Here is an 18,128-nt window from a genome sequence, read left to right as displayed (position 1 = left end):
CAGAAAGGAGGTGGTCCTTACCTTGGGAGCGATAGGAGAGGCTGGGCGCGGGTGCAGCCGGTTCTCCTTGCCAGCGACGGGCACGTTCCTGGGGGAGCGGGGAAGCCTAGCAGGGCCGGGGGGCTGCGGCCGGGGGGCTGCTCCGGTGGCTCTGCGGGTGCTGAGGGCAGCTCATGGCTCCCGGGCGCAGGGGGCTGCGGGTAAGAAGGCACAGGAGACATCAGACCGGGAACGCGCAGCCTCAAGCACCCACCGAGCAAACCCAATCCCACAGCAAGTTTGACTTGAAAGAACTGTAAATGTTGACGTTTTTCTGTGTTGCCCTTATTTCCCCCCTCCCCATCATCAAGGAAACAAGAGGAGTCGGGGGGGGGGACCTGCTTAGCTCTGGACACTAAGCAGATGTGAATACTTGAAGAGGTCCAGCACCCCTTGAGGGGCTCCTGCCAGGTATAGGGTGATATTTGGGTGCAGTTCCCAGAGGGTGTTACGTGCCTCCAGCATCACTGGTGGGGAGGGAGAGAAAGCACAAGCTTGCCTGGGCCAGCAGCCCCCCTGCCCGCACTGAGGCACACAGCCAAGAAGACGCAAGGGAAGGACCCCCCAGCTCAACGCGCCCAGCTGGGGGTCTCACAGGGCCTGGGGAGCTCTCCCCACTGCTCCCAAGTGAAGGGGTCCCACTGCCACCTCAGAAATACTAAGAGAAGGTCCTTGACCTGCTGATCTGCGAGCCCTCCTCCCGACTTCAGTGCTGGAAGAGAAGCGAGACCCTTTCCCAATGGAGGAGGTGGCACCTTCACTCCTCCCCTAACCAGCTTCACCTTCGCCTGCAGCACTATCCTCTCCAGCATGGGTTTGATTTAATACATTTATTTAGCAGTGAGGTCCCCAAGGCAGAGCTTACATCCTTTTTTGCGTCTCAAACAGTTTTGAGCAGTCAGTGTTTAACAAATTAATAATAAAGTGATGGCGCCTTAAAAAATAGACTCTCCCATCCTCAGAAAAGGAGCCGTGTCTCCCAATTACTCCGAAGGGCACCGCTTTAGACCTTGCTGAGCAAATGGCATTTAGCCGCAGCCACCTTTTAATGGGAATGATGTGATCCTGCAACGGCTGCAGTCAAGTGTATCGCATCTTAAGATATCCCCACGCTGCACAGCGAGAGGGCAGGGAGGAGGAGGGATGGAAGCAAGTGCTGTTAGCTCGGGTATTTTTTAGCAGCCATCCCCAACCTGAGGTCTGACATCCTATCCCAAGTTGCCAGTTACGCTCAGCATCTCTCGGTCATAAAAAGTATTCACAAGGTTTGCGGCGGAGGCTGGCAAATATTTGCCAAGGATTCTTCCAAATCTCCAAGCCCGCCATGCGCTTGCTGCAAATTTGTTTGCTGATCGTGGTCCTTGCGCTAATTTGCAAGTGGAGAGCAAAGAGTAAAGAAGGTGAGCGAGGAGGATTCCCTATTCCACGGGGAAGAGAACTCCACCGACCCTAACGAGGGCTCAGTGATTAACACCTGCAGCACTGGAGCACAGGGGGGGTCTAACACCCAGATCCTGATGCCGATTGTGGCCAAGGGAGGTGATCTGTCAGCGAAGGCAGCACCAGGGAATGGAAGGGTGCTGCCGGGGATGGCGATAGCTGCATGTCAGCAGCACCTCCGGGGTACATGGGTGGCGATTTCCCCAATCCCAGCTCCCTGCACGAGCATGTTGCAAAGAGACGGTGGGAAAGCATCCTTTCCCCTTCCCCACTCCCCCAGCTCACTCCCCAAACAGATTCCCACCAGTCTTTCCCCCCGCTGGCTTCGCCTCTGATCTTGGCACCTTAGCAAGCTCCAGCCCAGGCCAAGCACTCTGCTAATTAGCTGTGCTAATTAATCACAGTTTCCATTATTTATTCTTTTGTTCTCGCACAAACAGCGGCACTGCCTGGCGGTAAAACTGCCGTGGCATTCACCAAGCGCCAACGTGGCTGCAAAGCAAAGCTGGTGGAGCTGGACCCGGGGAACGGGGTGGGGGGGGGACACTGACCACCTGAGGCTGCTGCCACCACCGCGGGGGGCACGGAGCGGGTTGGAGCACATGTGCCACCATCCCAAGTCCCACCTGTGGCCACCAGCACCGCAGCCTGGTCTTCGGCTCTCCAGCCCTGGGGATGGCGAGCTGGCTGTCCCTCCATCAGATCCCCCCCCCAAGGAGAGACCCCACGCTCGGTCCCAGCAGCGGGCACCGCAGCCGGAGCTGACACACAACCCTGGCGGACAGGCAGCCATCCGCCCCCCCCCCGGCTAATCCCCCCGCACGCCGAAATCCTGCCTTCGTGTTCGCCGGATCCACCGCCCAAGCATTAGGCACCCCCAATCCCAAGCTAATCTCTAGAAAGCTCCTTTGCCCAGGGCGGGGGCAGCGGGGCGGGGGGTTCCCCTTCCCCACGGCAGCCCCGGTACCCCGGAGGCACGGGGCGCAGGAGGACACCCCAGCTTTGGCTCCTTGCCGGTGCTGCCAGGCTGTGCTGGGGATGAACCTGACAGACCGTTACCTCTCCACTTGCTCCCTTTTGTCAGGACTGGTTTTTAACTAGGTATTTTGGGGAGAGAAAAAAAAAAAAAAAAAAAAAAAAGACATGAAGGGGAGAGAAAAGAACTGTTAGTCCAAGGGAGCCTGTGTTGTTAAATACAGAGAAATCCAAGTCTGGAGTCCAACAGAGGCCAAGGTTTCCAGGCTTTGACACAGCCGACAAGCTGGAGCACAATGAGAAAATACGTGCACAGAAATAGCCAGGCAGGATAAAGGATTTACTGCCTCTTTCACAGAAAAGAAAAGAATAAGCTTAAACACTCCATTTAGGAACGTTAAGAAAAAAAAAAAAAATAGATCTGCAGGAAGAATATTTGAGCAGCAGGATTATCAGGAGGTGAAGAAAAACCAGACCCTGCCTGTCCTGGGTGCAGGAGGGGATGGTGCTACAGCGGAGCAGCAGCATCCCCAGAGAACTTCTCACCGGGGCCTCCCCTAATCCCCAGCAGCGTCTTGCAGCGAGCATACAGACAACATGCCAGGTCTCACCTCAGATCCACGTCGCCTGTCCCCTCCTGCCCTACCCTGAGCCAGGACACCCTGGTGAGCCCGCACCCCGGCTCAGCCATGCACCCTCCTCACTCAAATCCCTCGCCGGGGTCCACTGCCCCGGTGCCACCCGCCCCAGCTAATGAGGCTGGGGCTCCCTGGCTTTCAGACAGGCTTTTCCGTGATGGGAAGGCTCCAGGCTCTTGGCTGCCCTCCATTTCATAAGGAAATCATCTCAGATCACCCCCACGAGGCCACGGCTGAGGAGGCCTGATGGATGGAGAGCCAGGGGCTTCAGGGAACAGCTCCGTCCCACCATCTCCCCAGGTTTGTCCTTGTTGAAAAGGAAAGTTCTGAGTTCCCTGAAAGTTTCCTCCAACTCGTGATAAAAAAGAAACTCTCTGGAGGAAGAGACAGGAACCCAGTTTCTCTGATGAAAGTATTGCGGTAGGATTTTTTTTTTTTTTTTTTTTTTTTTTTGAGTAGCATCAGCCAGAACAGAGCGTTGTAACCAGCCAGGCAGAAGGTCTTACCCATTCCATGGCAGGAGACCAAGTCTCCCAGCTGGAGACTAGGACAGAACCCACCCCCGGTCCTGCTGAGAACTAAGGTAAAAGCCAAAGCCATCATATCTGGGCTGAAACAATGCAAGATTCACAAACCCGCTCAGCCCCCAGCCTGGAAGTGCCAGAGCAGCTCAGACCGTATTTCTGAAACTCCCAGGTGGCCGGGAGCTGCTGGTGGGTCATTTAGTCCATTCCCCCTTGGAGAACAGGGATTCACTGTGCCTAAAGCGTGCCCAATGGCTACAGTCAAGCCTGGCCTTCAACATCTCCAGCAAAGCCAATCCTACAACCTTCCTTGGCAGCTTACGCACAGCTTAATTGCCCTGATAGTTACGAATTGAGAGGGGTTTTTTTTGTAAAAAGCAGCTGATTTCTCAGCAGCAACAAATACTTGGGAAAGCTTTCTCTCTGGCAAACTCTCTCTATTGTTCATCTCTTTCACATAAAATGTTCCTAATGAAGAGGGAAAGAAGGATCTTGGCTTCTTTCAAAACAATCTGAAATATTATATTAAAAACATGCACTGAGTGTTGACATATTTAGTGCGTTGCTTTATAAAGCAAATTGCCCGAGCTTATTCAGAGCTTGACACCATTGAGACAGCACATAACTATGTGGCTGGGAGGATACCGCCGCAAGAAGTCCTGCTTTGGGGAGGTACAGCTCGGAGCAGCCAGACGGCCCTGACCCCAGCTTCGGTGGGAGCTGAAAGCCACCAGCCCCATCCAGCCCCCCAAGGGAGGGATGTACAAGCACCACTCAACGCGCTAACGTGAGGATTGCCGCAGGTTTCGGACCCGTGAATCCTCCCCGCCTGAACCCCAAGCTCCTCATCTAGGCATCTCCAAAGGTCTGAGGCTGGGAGGACACGGTACGTACCACACCAGGCTCTCCCAGCGACGGGCACCTGCGCTGTGGGAGCAAACCCCGGGATTCCCCTCACCACACCAAGCCCAACCGCTTGGAAAAGGGCAGGAAGTCTCAGTTCAGTAGATTTTCAGCTGGAGGCACCTGGGTTTCTCTCCCTTTAAAAGGAGAAAGGAGACAACCCACCCTCAGTGTGAGCACACGAAAAGCCAAGCGCTAGAATCGCCAAAACCCTACGGTTTCGTTCCAAACTTCAAGTGCAAACACATTCAGCAATACAACCTCCGGAGCTCAGAGCCACCAGACCTCAGCCTTTCCCGCTGCAAGCACGGCGTTCAGCCCCCGGATCAGGCAGCTGACTGCAGAGGCCGGCTGGCTCGCTTTCCCCGCCTGGCATACGCGGGGTCCCTACAGAGCACCCGTCCTCTCCCCAGGCATCTTTGAAGTGCTCCGGGCTCCGCTGCAACAGGATTTTCCAGACGTTAAACTGATGCTCAGAAAACAAACAGACGTAGAAAAAGCTTTCATTACAAGGCTGGTTTGTGTCCAAGAGCAGCCCAGGGGCCAGGCTAAGATAGGCAATGGCGCCTTAACAGCCTCTCGCCGGAGGCCGGCGTGACTCTCTGCGGACTCATGGTCCGTGGCAGATCCACGTTCATTTTGCGGGATCAGGGGCAGGAGAAATGAGCAGGTTTTCCGGCAGGTTGGCTCTCCTCCAAGGACCAAAAGTTTGGATGCTGACAAAGCCACTGCACCCTGTCCTGCTGTGAGGGTGCCCAACCAAGACATTTGGGTGCTTCCAGAGACGCTGCTGGCCTCGGCAAGGACATCCCGAGGGTGACCAGCGTCCCCCCTCCAGCACAGGTAGCACAGGGAAAGGAAGAGAGGGAACCTGCAAATGCTGCCATGAAAATGTCAGCACCGAGAACTTGGTAGGATTTTCTTTACCCTCTTCCCTTCTGAACAACCTGCTGTACCATTAATTACCCGGCTGTGGGAAGTCACGTTTCAGGTGGGCACCATTAGCGATGGAGGGGCAGACACTCCTCCACGCGGCCGAGTCTGCTCCCGCCAAAGCCCTTGGCTTTCAGACACGCAGCAGATTTCGTTCCTTTTACCGTCAAACCGAGCTTCAGGCAGGAGGGATCCTGTACCCGTCGCCTACCAACCCCCTGATGCTCGCGAGGGCGGTGGTCTTGGGGAGGATCCCATCTTCCCCTCCACGCAGGAGACCGACACCTGATGGGGTCTCAGCGCAGGGCAGGGAACACCGCAGCTGGAGCGTGTTTAGGTGCGTTTACCTGCGACCTAACTCCGTCCGCAGGGTTGGTCACCGACACGAGGTCCTGGTTCCCCGGGACAGCTTGGTGCAGAACCAAAGAGCGTGGCCCAGACAACTGCTGCCCCGTGCCAGCATGCAACTAAAGCCCCCCAAGCAGGGCGCAGACCCTCAGAAGCCCTGGCGTGCCCCGACCTTCTTTGACTCAGGACCGCAAGCCCTCCGAGAAGGTCCAGCAACGCCTTATCACACCCACGCTCTCCAGGCCCCCTCGGGTTTATCGGCACCAGCAAGCAGGCAGGGTCCCTGTGGCACGATCCGGTGAGCGAGAGGCATCACAACAGATCAGAGGGACCCGGGGCTCCTCCTCATTTATATTCCCCTCCAGCCGCAGCCTTCGACATGGCTCAGGAAGGCAAGGCAAGACAAGGCCTACAGAGAATGCCTAAAGATTATTTCTCTCAGATTCCAATTTATTTTCCATCATTAACGCTTTTGAAAGCCCAGCATGTCCTGCAAACGGGAAGAGCATGTTAAACACGTGGGCAGCGGAGCTGCAAAACCGAGACGAGCGCGTGCCTGGCACAGGTACCCAGCCAGCTGGGGAGACGTGGCATCAGCACCCCGCTAGCAGCGTGGCCAAGGGAAGGGCTTTGGTGCCCGCGAGCATCACCCTCACTCAGCAGAAGCTGAAAGAGAAGCTACTTATCCCCCACAGAGAGATCCCTCACCACGTGCCCTCTTGAGCCTCTTCCCACAGCCGTGGAAAAGCAAGAGCATTATCCCAGAAAGCAGAGGTAGCGCGAGCCTAGGTGATGAGCATCGCACAGCAGCAGAGAGAACGCAGGACTGGGGGAGAGCAACCTGCATGAAGGATGAGAGGAGCTGGAGCCTTCCATAATGTAGAGAAAATTGCTTTCGCCAACTATCTGCAGTTTTAAAGCAATTACATTTGCGGGGAAGCCGAGAGCATGTCTGAGTGCTGCACACATGGTGTGTGCGTTTTAAAACGCAAGAACCGAGTAAGGAAAAAAAAAATAGAAAAAGAAAATGCCTTTTAAAAAAATTGTTTGATGCAGTAGGTACTGAGAGGATAAAATATTTATAACTCAGGGAGGGGACAGATCTTAGAGGCAGCCAGACACGCCAGCAATGGGACAACTGAGAGCTCAGAAGAGGAGCCTGGGCAGCGCACTCCCACTGATAGTCCCCTTGCCCCTGAGCCTGGGAAATCCTCCTCGGGAAGCTCTGACAACGCAGCGGCTGAGCTCTGCCTGGCCCAGCAGAAATAGGGCGGGCTCGCCCTAAATAAAACACCATTTGCCCTCCGCTTTGGCTGCTTGCGCAGGAGGGACAGTAACGAGCAAGAATCGCTGCAGTGCCGGCATCAGGGTCAGGTCTCGGTGGGCTTAAACACCCTTGGGAACATGCTGCCCTCAGATGAAGTATGGAGCTGCCTTAATACTTCCATTTTAGACCTGCAGGCTGACCCAAAACCCGGTAAGCACCCCAGCACCTACCAGTTAAAGCCTTTCCAGGACCAGATTTAGACTGGGAGGCAACAGCTTTATTTCGCCATAGATGAGAAGCTCCTTCAAGCTGTAAGAAACACTTCTGCTCTCCTTCCCTGACAAGCCGCCACCCTTCGCCACCATTTTCCCCCTCTAATCCGCTGGAATTAGGAAGGATCCCAGGCCATAAGCACATCATCTCTAATTACCGAGGTGGCAGGGGCCGAGCTGCCCCGATCCCTGGAGCCGCTGCACTGACTGCTGCCGGCACTGCTTAGACATCCAATTTATCAGGCGGATGCCCCTTTCGCTTTCCAGCCACGCATCTTCCCCTTGTCTTTATCTGCTCTGGGGACAGGTGCGGGAAGCGGAGAAGTGGCATCCGCAGCTGCTGGTGACAGAGCCCCTTTTCAAAGGATGCTGTTCCGCTGTTATTACCAACTCTCGCCAAGTGGAATTGAGACATGAAGTAGATTTGTGCCCAAGATAATGGCGTTTATTAGACAAGCTATTGAGGAGAAAACAAAAGCTAACAGTGGAGAGCCACTAAGAGCAACGCTTAAAGAGAATCCATCAAGAATACAGAGAGGAGCAGTGTTAATAGTTGGTGCTTCCCATCAATGATTAGAAACCCTGAGCAGTCACTTAACGACACTGGCACAGTGAAGGTTAGTGTCAGCCAGCAAGAGGTGACAAACAGCACAAAGGTGTCCGCACCCTCGAACAAAGCAGCATTCAACCCCTTCCTCCAGGGTCAGATGTGTCTGAGCATCTCTGCCCCTGGCTGGCAGCCCCCAACTCACTCACGACCCTTCTCCTTGCCTATATGAGCATCATACGATACCTATACCATACGCTCACACTACACACAGAGCTGCCACCCTCCAGAGCGAGGATCCCAGGATGGCTGCTCCAGCCCCTGTCGCTGCACCCCATGGCCTGACCACAGCGGGATGGGGAGGGAAGGAGAATTTAGTCTTTGCATCCCCCTGGAGCGACCGGGGCACGCACTTCTGATAAAGCCAGAATTGCCTTCCCATGGGGAATGCCTTGAAAAATCATGGATCCATCTAGATTTTCCTACTGGAGACCATCCCCTTCTCTCCTCACTAAAGGAGACACATTTCTGCAAAATCTTTCAATAAAAAACTCATTTTTAATGGGAAAAAAAGTCTTCCATAGGATCTTCCCTTGCATGCTGGTTCACCACCAGCCAGCCCGAGCCCCCAGTGAGATTAGCTGGAGCCTGGCACGGTACTCACACTCTGAGCCACAGCAGAGATCTTTGGGATAAACACGGCAGAGATCACAGCTACTAAACTACTGTTCATCTGGGTCCTTGGTGATTTCTTCTTTCAAATTCCCAGCCCAGGCAAACAACATAGGAAGCCCCCGAATCCCCAGCCTCAAGGCCAGCCCACGGGGATAGCTGCTTTCACACCCAGACCTCTTCATCCCAACCCTCCTCTCCCTCTCTGGGAGGATGCTCAAGGACCGGGTTGGGGCAAGAGCCAGTGGCACCAGGTGACATGGAGGAGGGCGAGCCCAGGCGGGAGCACGAGGGCATCCCTGCAGCCCAGCAGCTCCTGAGAAATTTATTGTTTGTGACACGTTGTCAAAGTGAGATGCGCCTCATTAGTCAGAGCCGAAGCAAATGAGAGGGCTCCTTAGCCAATTAAAAAAAAAAAAATCAGGGATGCTCTACAGGGCTCACCACCTGCCCTTCGGCCCCGCTGGCAAGTGGGAAACCAAGGCAAGATGTAACACAGATCCGAGTCACAGCTTCTCTCCTTCACCAAGATGGCAAATTCCCTGTTTCCAGCAAGCGGCAGCAGCTGGGAGCAGCCAGCAACCATCACGCAGCCAGCAACCATCGCACAACCAGGCTGGATCTGGCACAGCCGGCCGGAAAAACACAGAGCTGGAGGAGCCACACCTGACACTTGGAGAGTTTGAAACTGAGAGGTTTCGCTTCCCAGCTCCTGCAGCATTTTGTTTCCCAACTCTTCAAGCAGAGCTCGTTGACTCTCCTGAGCGGCATTCTCTGCTAAAAAAAAAAATAATCTATTTTTAAAAGCTTTTCTTTTTTAAATGACGTGGTTTTCCTTTGTGGGTTAAGCTGAGCTGGCACATGCCTTTCCTTGTTGGTTTTTCTTTGTTTTTTCCTCCAAGATTTACCAGCCTTCGGTGCAGAGGGCACTACAACTCTTCTCCGGCTTGGCAGCGATGCTGACCCTCCAGATTTTTACACCGCCCTCCTCCACCCCAGCCTCCTCACACCGTCGGGGACCCCCTGGCCCTCAGCAGCCCTGGAAGACCGAATCCCAGAGCCCCCAACGTGTGGCAGGCTGCTTGATAAGGGGTGCTCACGGGCAGCTCTCCCCGGTTGTACAGCAAAACCTCCCCACGCTTGCGGGAGGGGAAAGGCAAACACAGGCAAAACAGGCAGAGGGACCTTTTTGATGCCAGCGGGCACCTGCGGGCAGAACATCGGCTTCCCCGTCACACGCCAGCTTGAAATTTCACAAGAGCGCAGACGCGCCTGCTAGCAGAGAACACCCCCAGCTCGCCGCTTTCCAAACGGGCACCAGCGGAACCGGGGAACCGAAGACGGAGCCGCGGACGCCGGGCGAATCGGTCGGGTCCGGCACCACGAGAAGAGCAAAAAGTGCCCTGGGTGCCATCGCCCAGGAGCTAACCCCTGCCCGGGGCTGGCAGGGGACACCCCTGCTCCCACCACAGCAGCGGCGGGGAGAAGGGGGGGGGGGCAACTCGCCATGGGACAGGGCGGCAGCCGGCCGGGGAGCAGGGGCTGCAGGGTCAAGGCAGGGTTTTTGTCGGAGCACTGCCCCACGGCCACCAGCCCGTCCCGTTGGGCACGCAGATGCTCGCCTTGCCCTCCTCTCCTCGCCCCTGCCCCTGGCCCAGCACCAGGCAGGCTGAGCCCAGCCCAGCCCAGCAGCCTTTTCCTAAATTAAACAATAAACAAGGAGCCATTGCAGATTTCCCTTACGCTGCAGTTCCTTATTAATCCCCACAGTAAACACAAAGGGGAAGGGGAAAAAAAAAAAAAACCCAACAAAAACCAAACCGAAACAATTAACCTAAGAGGGATGCTTTCTGTTTAAAGATACAAATGGATGCTAAAAGCAGACAAAGGAGCCAAGCAAACGCACGGCGGACGGAGCGGGGAGCAGCCCGCAGGCCCTGGCAAAGGAGGGAAGAGCGGCAGGGCTCGTGCTAGCCGTGCCTGGGAGCCTCTAACACACGGGAGCCATCGCCGGCGCGGGAAGGCAACCTGCAGGGCAGCTCGGGCTGCACAATCCTACGCCCCTTGCCGGGTCCGTCACCCCGGCAAGGGTTTCCTGAGGAGAGGGGGTACCCCCTCAGCACCCCCGTGTACACCCCGGGCTGAACCGACCGTCTCCTCCCGGCAGGTCCCAGAGGCCGAGCAGGTCGACGGCTCCCGCGGAGGGAGTGGGGTGCAGCACGCCAGGCTGCGGGGGAACGGTCAGGCAGCAAAAATGCAATTACTCGCCTGGAAAAGGGCCAGGGCACTGGAACTAACCCCCTGCGTCCAGTGAGTAATGCTGCACGAGGACGGTTTAATGAGAAATGCCCATTTGAAGCTTAACGGCTCTCACCGGCAGATTCCCCCCTCTCTTCCCACTGTAGCTGCTTCCCAGACAGTGCACCCAGCTAATTAATTAGAGAGCACAATCCAATCAGTCAGGCCATCCTATTGCAGTTAAAGGCGTTTAAGAGATAATGCCATGAAACTCCAGATGGACCGGCCTGACCCCAGCCTCCAACACCACTGGGGTACTCGGGAGCTGCCGCTGCTCCGGCCGACGTCCCGGATCCAAACACACCAAAAAAACCCCTTCAGACGCTTGCAATGCTCCCTCCCTGTGCGCTGGGTTTCTGAGCCCCTGCCGACTTTAATGAGACCTGTGCTGTTCTCTTCCACTCGCACCTTGCCCGGGGGCAGCCTGGGCTCGCCGCTGCCTGCAGAGTACGCACCAGCCTCGCTCGACACCAGCGCAGGTTAGGGAGATGCCACCTGCCCTACTTCTGCCTGCTCTGAGTTTGCCCTCAGCATGGCAGAAGGACGAATTCGAAGGCCGTGCGCCAGCCTGTCTTCTCCCCGCCGCCGCCAACGCGCGCCCCACATACGGTCAGCTGCGGCGGAGGCTGCCTCGAGGTGTCGTGGACCACTGCTGTTGATACACCAGAGCAGCCTGGTCCCTTCCCACCTCGCCGTACGGCTCCGCTCCGCTTCCCCGCTGCTCCCCCCAGTACCGAGAGGTGATGGCCGCTGCTCAGCCGCAGAGACCAGCCTCGCTGGAGATGGGCTTTGATCTCAAGTTGGGGTAGGAGAGTGGCTAAAGTGAGGGGATGCTGGACAACCAGCCCCTTTACGGTTATTACTGTTGGCATTGATGTGCTGATCTCCCTATGGGGTGTTCTCAGCTTTGCGGGGACGGTTTAAATCTCCTCCCCGGGCTAAAAGTGTGGGAGTTCAACCAAAAACTGAAGTGCTGAGGTGGGAGAAGTTATCAGACCCCTTTGACAAAGGTGGGGGCTTGCGTTAGCTCACCCCATTTGGTCCTGAATCGGCCACTGTCCCTCCCACCACCCCGGCAAGAGGTTCCTTCAGCGGGTGCCCTTGGTACCTCAAGCAGTCTTTTTTTCTTAATCACACCCATCTGAGGCCAAATCCTGGCCGCGTACGGCTGGGAGCCCTGCTGGTTCCCAAGCCGCTCACTGCAATGGTATCAAAGAAAATACCTGTGGCGCCAGATCCCGAGCATCCCCACAAAGACTCGGTGTGGTTACGTTGCTTTGTGCCAGCTGCGCTCCCAGCCGCCTAATGTTCGATGATGAAAGTGGCTGATTCTGTGATTTACTGATCCTACCCTTGGTTAATTTTGCCTACCCGGGGTGAGGATAAGCTCTTGGATTTGCAAACATTTTGAGGATTGTGGTCTTAATTATTTTTTTTTTTCCTTATTGTGTGTGCGTGCATCAACAGCTCTTGATCCAAAGCCCAAAGTCAAGGCGGGGCATATACATCAAGTCTAAATATGCTCCTGTCACAGGTGGCATCAAAAGCTTGTTGCAGTTGAAATGAGTGAGGGTTCTGCTCTCACTTGGTCCAGCCCATCTCACGGCAGCTTGACCTCCAAGGAGAAGTGAAGATGAGTCTCTGCTCCTCAGTCACACCTCCAAAATGCCTTTGTCAGAGACTCGGGCACAGCTAACTACAGCAAGGGACGGAAAGCCTCTTCTCAGAGCTGTCCTCAGCCAAGCCACCCCCGGCCAGATACCCGGCTGTCCTGCATCAGGACCAGCACCACGCAGGCCACACCGGTCAGCACCAGGAGCATCGACAAGGTTTGCACCCAAACAACGACCTACAAGTTTCACTAATGCAAATTTGCAAAGGAGAGATGCGACTCTGGCAGGACTGGAGCACGGCTACAAGCAAACAGCAGCATTCACTGAGCACAATGGAAAGGGGACGGCACTGAGATGACGTCTAATAACCGGGTCTTCCTGAAAACACCGTATCTGCGCATCTACAAAACTCACCGTCTTACAAGGACATTTACTGAACATCTCCTTACAGTGTCAGCAACAGACGCCAGCGATTAGCAAGAGGAGCCAGAACTGATGGTGGTCAGTACGGATTTACAAGCTGACTCTTGGTCAGTACCGGACCAACCCCAGACCTCCAACGCCAGCTGCTGTTACATGCTGGTGGGAACCGCACGAGGCCTGGCTTGTTCTACCCAGCACTGAAGTGAAGTACAGCTAAGTCATTATCTTGGACCCTAAAACGAGAGTCATTATCTTGGACCCTAAAACGAGGAACATAACTACAACAACACAACACCACAGCTTCATCCAGAAAAGCAGCGGCACCGGCTCCTCATATCCACATCCCCTCCAACGAGCTAGCAGGGATGGGGCGCACCATTTCTTTAAAACATCTGCCCCACGGCCCCCCGGGAAGGCTAAGGAACGAGGACGCCGAAGAGCTCAGTGCATCTGGATGAACAATAAAATAAAATATGACATCCTTCTTCCTCCCACTGGTGTGTCCCAGACCAACACGTTATGGGGTCTGGCCACAGAGAGGCCTCGTTTTGTGGTGGTGATACGGCCCCGGTGGGATGCCACAGCTGGAGGACTCTATGGAGGAGCTTCTGCCTGCTGATCCGAATCCAGCTCCAGGGGCCAACGAGCACGGCACGGGCAGGACGGGAGGCGAGGAGACAGATGCTCCATACATCCCAGCACCGCAGCCCTGGCAGGGCGGGGACATCCCCGTGGGCGCCGAGCTCCCCTGCCGCAGCCGTTTGGAGAGGGAAGAGGCTTTTCCCCCCGGAGTCGGAGAACCGAAACTCTTCAAATGCTTATCTTGAGAGCTCCTGTAAAGCGTTTCAGAGATTTTGGCAGGAGGAGGGAGGAGAAGCTGTTTGATAAACCCTGAGGCCATCCCACCTTACATGCCTAGAAGACAGCTCCGGCGTGCCCTGGTTCTGGAGGTAATTCCCTCATTCTCTGCTCCCCGGGTACCCCATAAAACAGGGCATGTCTCCTGATGGCCCCACAAGGACTCCCTTGGGAACCGACTGAAAAGATGAGCAGAAATGAAGCGATGCTGGAAAAGCATCAGCCCCTCAGAGGACGGCATCGACTTGACGTTGTGCTAGCAGCCCAGAGCACCCGCTCTGTACCAAGCCCCCAACGCAACACACCGGCGAAAGTTCTTAGCCTTCAGCATCCATCTTCCCTTTGCCACAGCTGTAGCACCGGGATCACTGCTGGAGCCCGCACCGTCCCATTTTCTGTACCCTGATACAAACCCTTCCTAGGAGTCGCCAATTAAACCACTGAACTGTTCTCAGCTCAGCCTCCCATGCATGAAAACGTCCTGTTATTTCGCACCTGCCAAGAGCTGCGTCCCAGCAGATTTATCTTGAACTGACACTCGAGGATAATTAAACCCTTCTCTCTCCTCTGTTAGCAGTGCAGCAGATAAAAGGAGAGCCCTGGGGCCCTCCGGTTGCTGTTGCGGTGGGTTGCTCCTGTACAAGTCGAGGAACATGAGACGAGACTCAGTTTCTCAACAGAGACGTGGTCGGGGCGGCTGTGGGACAGCTTTGCATTTTGCCCTAATTTGGCAGGGGAGCTGAGCAAGATGCGAGAGGCTTGCAGGCAGCTTCCCTAGCAGGGCAGATCATCTGACGAATGAAGAGCTGGAAATCAAATGCCTGGGATCGAATCGAACCCCCCTCGTTTCTAAACCTGGGGTATCCTCCGTCATCGAGCCGTTGGTCCCTAGAGGTCCGGCCACGATGGTCCAGGCACCCTTCTCATCTCCTCTAGCTCTAGCCCAAGCTGCCCAAGGCAGGGACTGGCTCCCATCGCACGCACCGCTCTACCAGTAGCGCTGGGTGCCAGGTGCCCCAGAGTCAGCCCAAAGTTGGCCGGTTTCGGGGAGCGGGTGGCAAGGCGGGCAAGCAGCCGGCCTGCCGGCAGCAGGCAGCCCCGTGCCAAGCTCTGCCCGTCTCCCGCGCTTGCTGCCTGAGGTTACTGGATGCATCGAACCTCAAAAGCCGAGCTTCGATCGCGGCGGTTTTGAGGTTGGCGTTGAGCATCTGCCGTCGCTCCGGGCTGGGCCTCCAGCAGCGGGGGCCGACAGCGCGGTGACCCCCGCTTGCCTACCTACCCCAAAGGAGCCCTTTGCACCGGGGTGGTGATGGGGGGGCGGCCCTTCCTTCACCCCCACCCCTCTGCGAGGGACCCGGGTACCACTTTGCTGAGCGACTCTCCGAGGAGCCGCAGGTCCCCCCCCCGGCGAACACGGAGCGGTGGCGGGGATGCCACCGTGGCTCCTACCCCCCGCCCCAGCCCCGCTCGCCTCCGCCGCCGTTTACCTGCGGGGACCGGGCGAGACGCTCCGCTCTGCGGCTGGCTTCGGCTCCGCGGGGCTCGGCGCATCCTCCGCCGTTCGGGGCTCGGCCGGGCTCCCTCGCCCCGCTCCCCGCCGCTCTCCTTTGGGCTCCCCGCTTTTCTTCTCCCGCTTCCCCACACCCCGGCTCCGGCGGTGGGGCGGCGGGGGCATACCCCGGGGCTTTACGGTTGTTTACCGGGTCTCCCCCCCCCCCCCACCACCACCACCACCACCACCACCCCGCCTCCGCCGAACGCGGCTCAAGGCTCCGCTCGCCGCCGCGTCGCCGGGCACCTCCCGCAGCAGCCGCCGCCGTACCGAGGCGCTGTGTTTCCCCCCCCCCCCCCCCCGCCCTTTCCTCTTTTCCCACCCCCCCTTGCTTCCCGCTCCCTCCTCCCCGCTCCCCTCCGGTGACAAATCGCGGCCGGGATTGCTTTAAAGAGAGAGCGCTCGTCTAGCCAGCCCGGGGCGGGGCTGGTTGACACCGGGGGGGTGTTCGTCCCCCGTGTCCCCCCCCCGGCTTCCCTTGGGGTCCCTGGGTGGTGGGTATTCGGTACGGCTGAGCCCCGACAGCTCGACGCACTGATGGCTGCAAAGGCAGCTTCGCTGCCTTTGCAGCCATCAGTGCGTCGAGCTGTCGGGGCTCAGCCACGTCCCCCCCCGGTGCGCCCCGCAAGCAGGACACAAAGCGACCCACCTCCATTATTTTGTGACAGTGAGAGACCCCCCCCCCCGCACCCCAGCAACCTGGCAGGGGTGCCAGCCCGCTGAGGGGAAAAGTTCCTGGGGAGAGAAGAGCTGGCTGTGGTCGGGGAGGGTTATCCGCTGCCCCGCACCTTCCCAGTGAACCCCAGTGCCGCTGCAGTCGGGGGGCACCGGGCCAAGCTGTCCCCAGGCGCACGGCACCGCCGGCAGCCTACGCCGTGCCGGGGGGGACTTTCCCGAGGAAGATTTTATCCATGTGACGTCTCAGCGGGGTCTGAGGGAAGCCATAGCTTTCCTTGGTGCTTGGTGCATTCAACAACCACGCTAAAAACTCTGCCTGGAGATTACCAGCCCAAGCTGCCAGGTTTTCAGGGCCTGGCAGCCCAGCTGCCCGTGGAGAAAGCCCCTCTCCTTGCTCCCCACTGCACCCCATACCCCAACAGTCCCCCTGGCCTTGCAGGAGCATCATCAACCATTTCTCTGCAAGACCAACTTACGCCACATCCCATGCACATGTGCTGCTTGTGTCTGTACGCCCGGCATGGATTGCCCGGCGCAGGGGACACTAATCCTTGCAGACAGGCATACGGAGCTACTGCAAAACCCCCTCCCTGAGCAGCCCTCACCCTCTCCGCAGGCCCCCTTTTAGTGAGCACGTTCACGCGCTCATCCATAAAACCCATTGCTACGCGGCATTCGGGGTGCTTAACAAAGCAAGTTTGCAAGGTGATCGAATTGTGCGTCGCTCTGTTCCCAGATCTAAGCTTATGCCCTTGGCCTGGTTCGCCTTACACCTTTCCCAGGGCTGGGGGGAGAGGGGCCGCCGAGGGCTCTGCCCCGCGGGAAAGGCACTGGGCTCCCTTCCACAAGCTGAGCTGGGACCCCCCTTCCCAAAGCTGCCACCCTGCCACACTCTTGCTTCAGATATCATCAGATGTTTTCGTTTTCTCCTGCCAGTATTATCCTCATCCTTATTCAAGCAGGAGCCGAGGCTTGCAGGTCTGTGGGTTTTAATCAAAACTGGAATTCTCGTCACAGGGTTACGTTACCTCTGTTTGTCTTGCTGGAACGAAACAACGTGTTTGGTGAGGTTTTATAGAGCATCCCAGCCCGGGGGTGTGAACGCGCCCCTGGCCGTGGGCTATCGGCTGGGCGCTGCACACCCACCAGGAGGAAAGGAAACCACCCAAGGAAACTACAGCCGCCACAGCAAGGGCAGGCAGACCTGGGGGCAGGAGCAGGCAGAGGTGCAGGCAGCTCCCTCGGGGGTACGGAGCTGGGAGCAGGGCGGTGTGCTCGGGCACCGCTGCCCAGCCCCGGCTCTGCGGCAGGAGCGCAGGCAGCATCCCTCCGTACCTTATGCTGCAGTACTGGTGCTCGCTGCTTTCGTGCTTGGCGTTTTTCATCAGTGAACACCATCTGTACTAGAAGCGGGTATTGTTATGACCTTTGAGGCTCCATCCAGTGGTCGCTTCCATCAGATGCTTTTGTGTCTTACTATGATCCCAGGCGCGGTGCCAGACTCAAAATGTGCTGAAGGCAGGGAACATCTTTCCTCAGGTTTCAGGAAGGAGATACAGCGTCCGAAAAACCTGCCCAGATGCCAGGATTGGGTCTAGAGTTATTCCTATTCCATTAACGCTAGAGATAAGCGAGATAGGAAAAGCCACCTGGTAGGAGGATTGTAAAATAATTAATGCATAATGTTAGTAATGATCTTCTTATTCCAGCTCGGCTTATTATTACAAGCAGCTTTGCTCTAGTCCACCATGATGTGCTGCATAAAGCAGCCATCTCCTGAATCTGATTTCCTGTTTGGAGTTGGTCTCTAGCTGAGAAATTACCTGCTCTCAAAACTGATTAGAGTCCTCATCAGCAGATTCTTCACCCATCCTTTAGGCAGGCCCTAAAATATACAGGGAATTCAGAATAATTTCACGCAGGAGGTAAAATCTGGAGTTGGTGGCCCAGCTGTGTGCCATTTCCAGAGAAAATCCAGAAAAACCAGTGACGGCAGCAGGTCACCAGCCCAAATCCGGGTGCTGTGAGCTGCCCCGCTCAGGTTGGCGGACGCTTCGGCTCCCGTGGTACCTTCCCTGCCGGTGGCCGACGCTGGCCGCCTCTGGCTCGTCGCCCCTTGCACTCCCAAGCAATTTGGGGACCCGTCCC

The 18,128-nt window shown here is 56.8% G+C and overlaps 1 protein-coding gene across 1 annotated transcript in view; it reads right to left on the bottom strand.

The window, feature by feature from the left end:
* Positions 1-16,642, bottom strand: part of LOC115341289 (basic proline-rich protein-like) — a 98,503-nt gene extending 81,861 nt beyond the window's left edge. Inside the window, exons 1-3 of the mRNA XM_030014007.1 lie at positions 16,586-16,642; positions 15,238-15,687; positions 22-194 (exon numbers count right to left, since the gene is read on the bottom strand). Coding sequence (XP_029869867.1) covers positions 22-194; positions 15,238-15,687; positions 16,586-16,642 — 680 coding nt within the window. The remainder of the gene's footprint in view (positions 1-21; positions 195-15,237; positions 15,688-16,585) is intronic.
* Positions 16,643-18,128: the final 1,486 nt, after the last annotated feature.

This window comes from Aquila chrysaetos, chromosome 5 (assembly GCF_900496995.4).
Source record: "Aquila chrysaetos chrysaetos chromosome 5, bAquChr1.4, whole genome shotgun sequence".
Taxonomy (NCBI): Eukaryota; Metazoa; Chordata; class Aves; order Accipitriformes; family Accipitridae; genus Aquila; species Aquila chrysaetos.
This window is presented reverse-complemented; position numbering and strand designations above follow the sequence as displayed.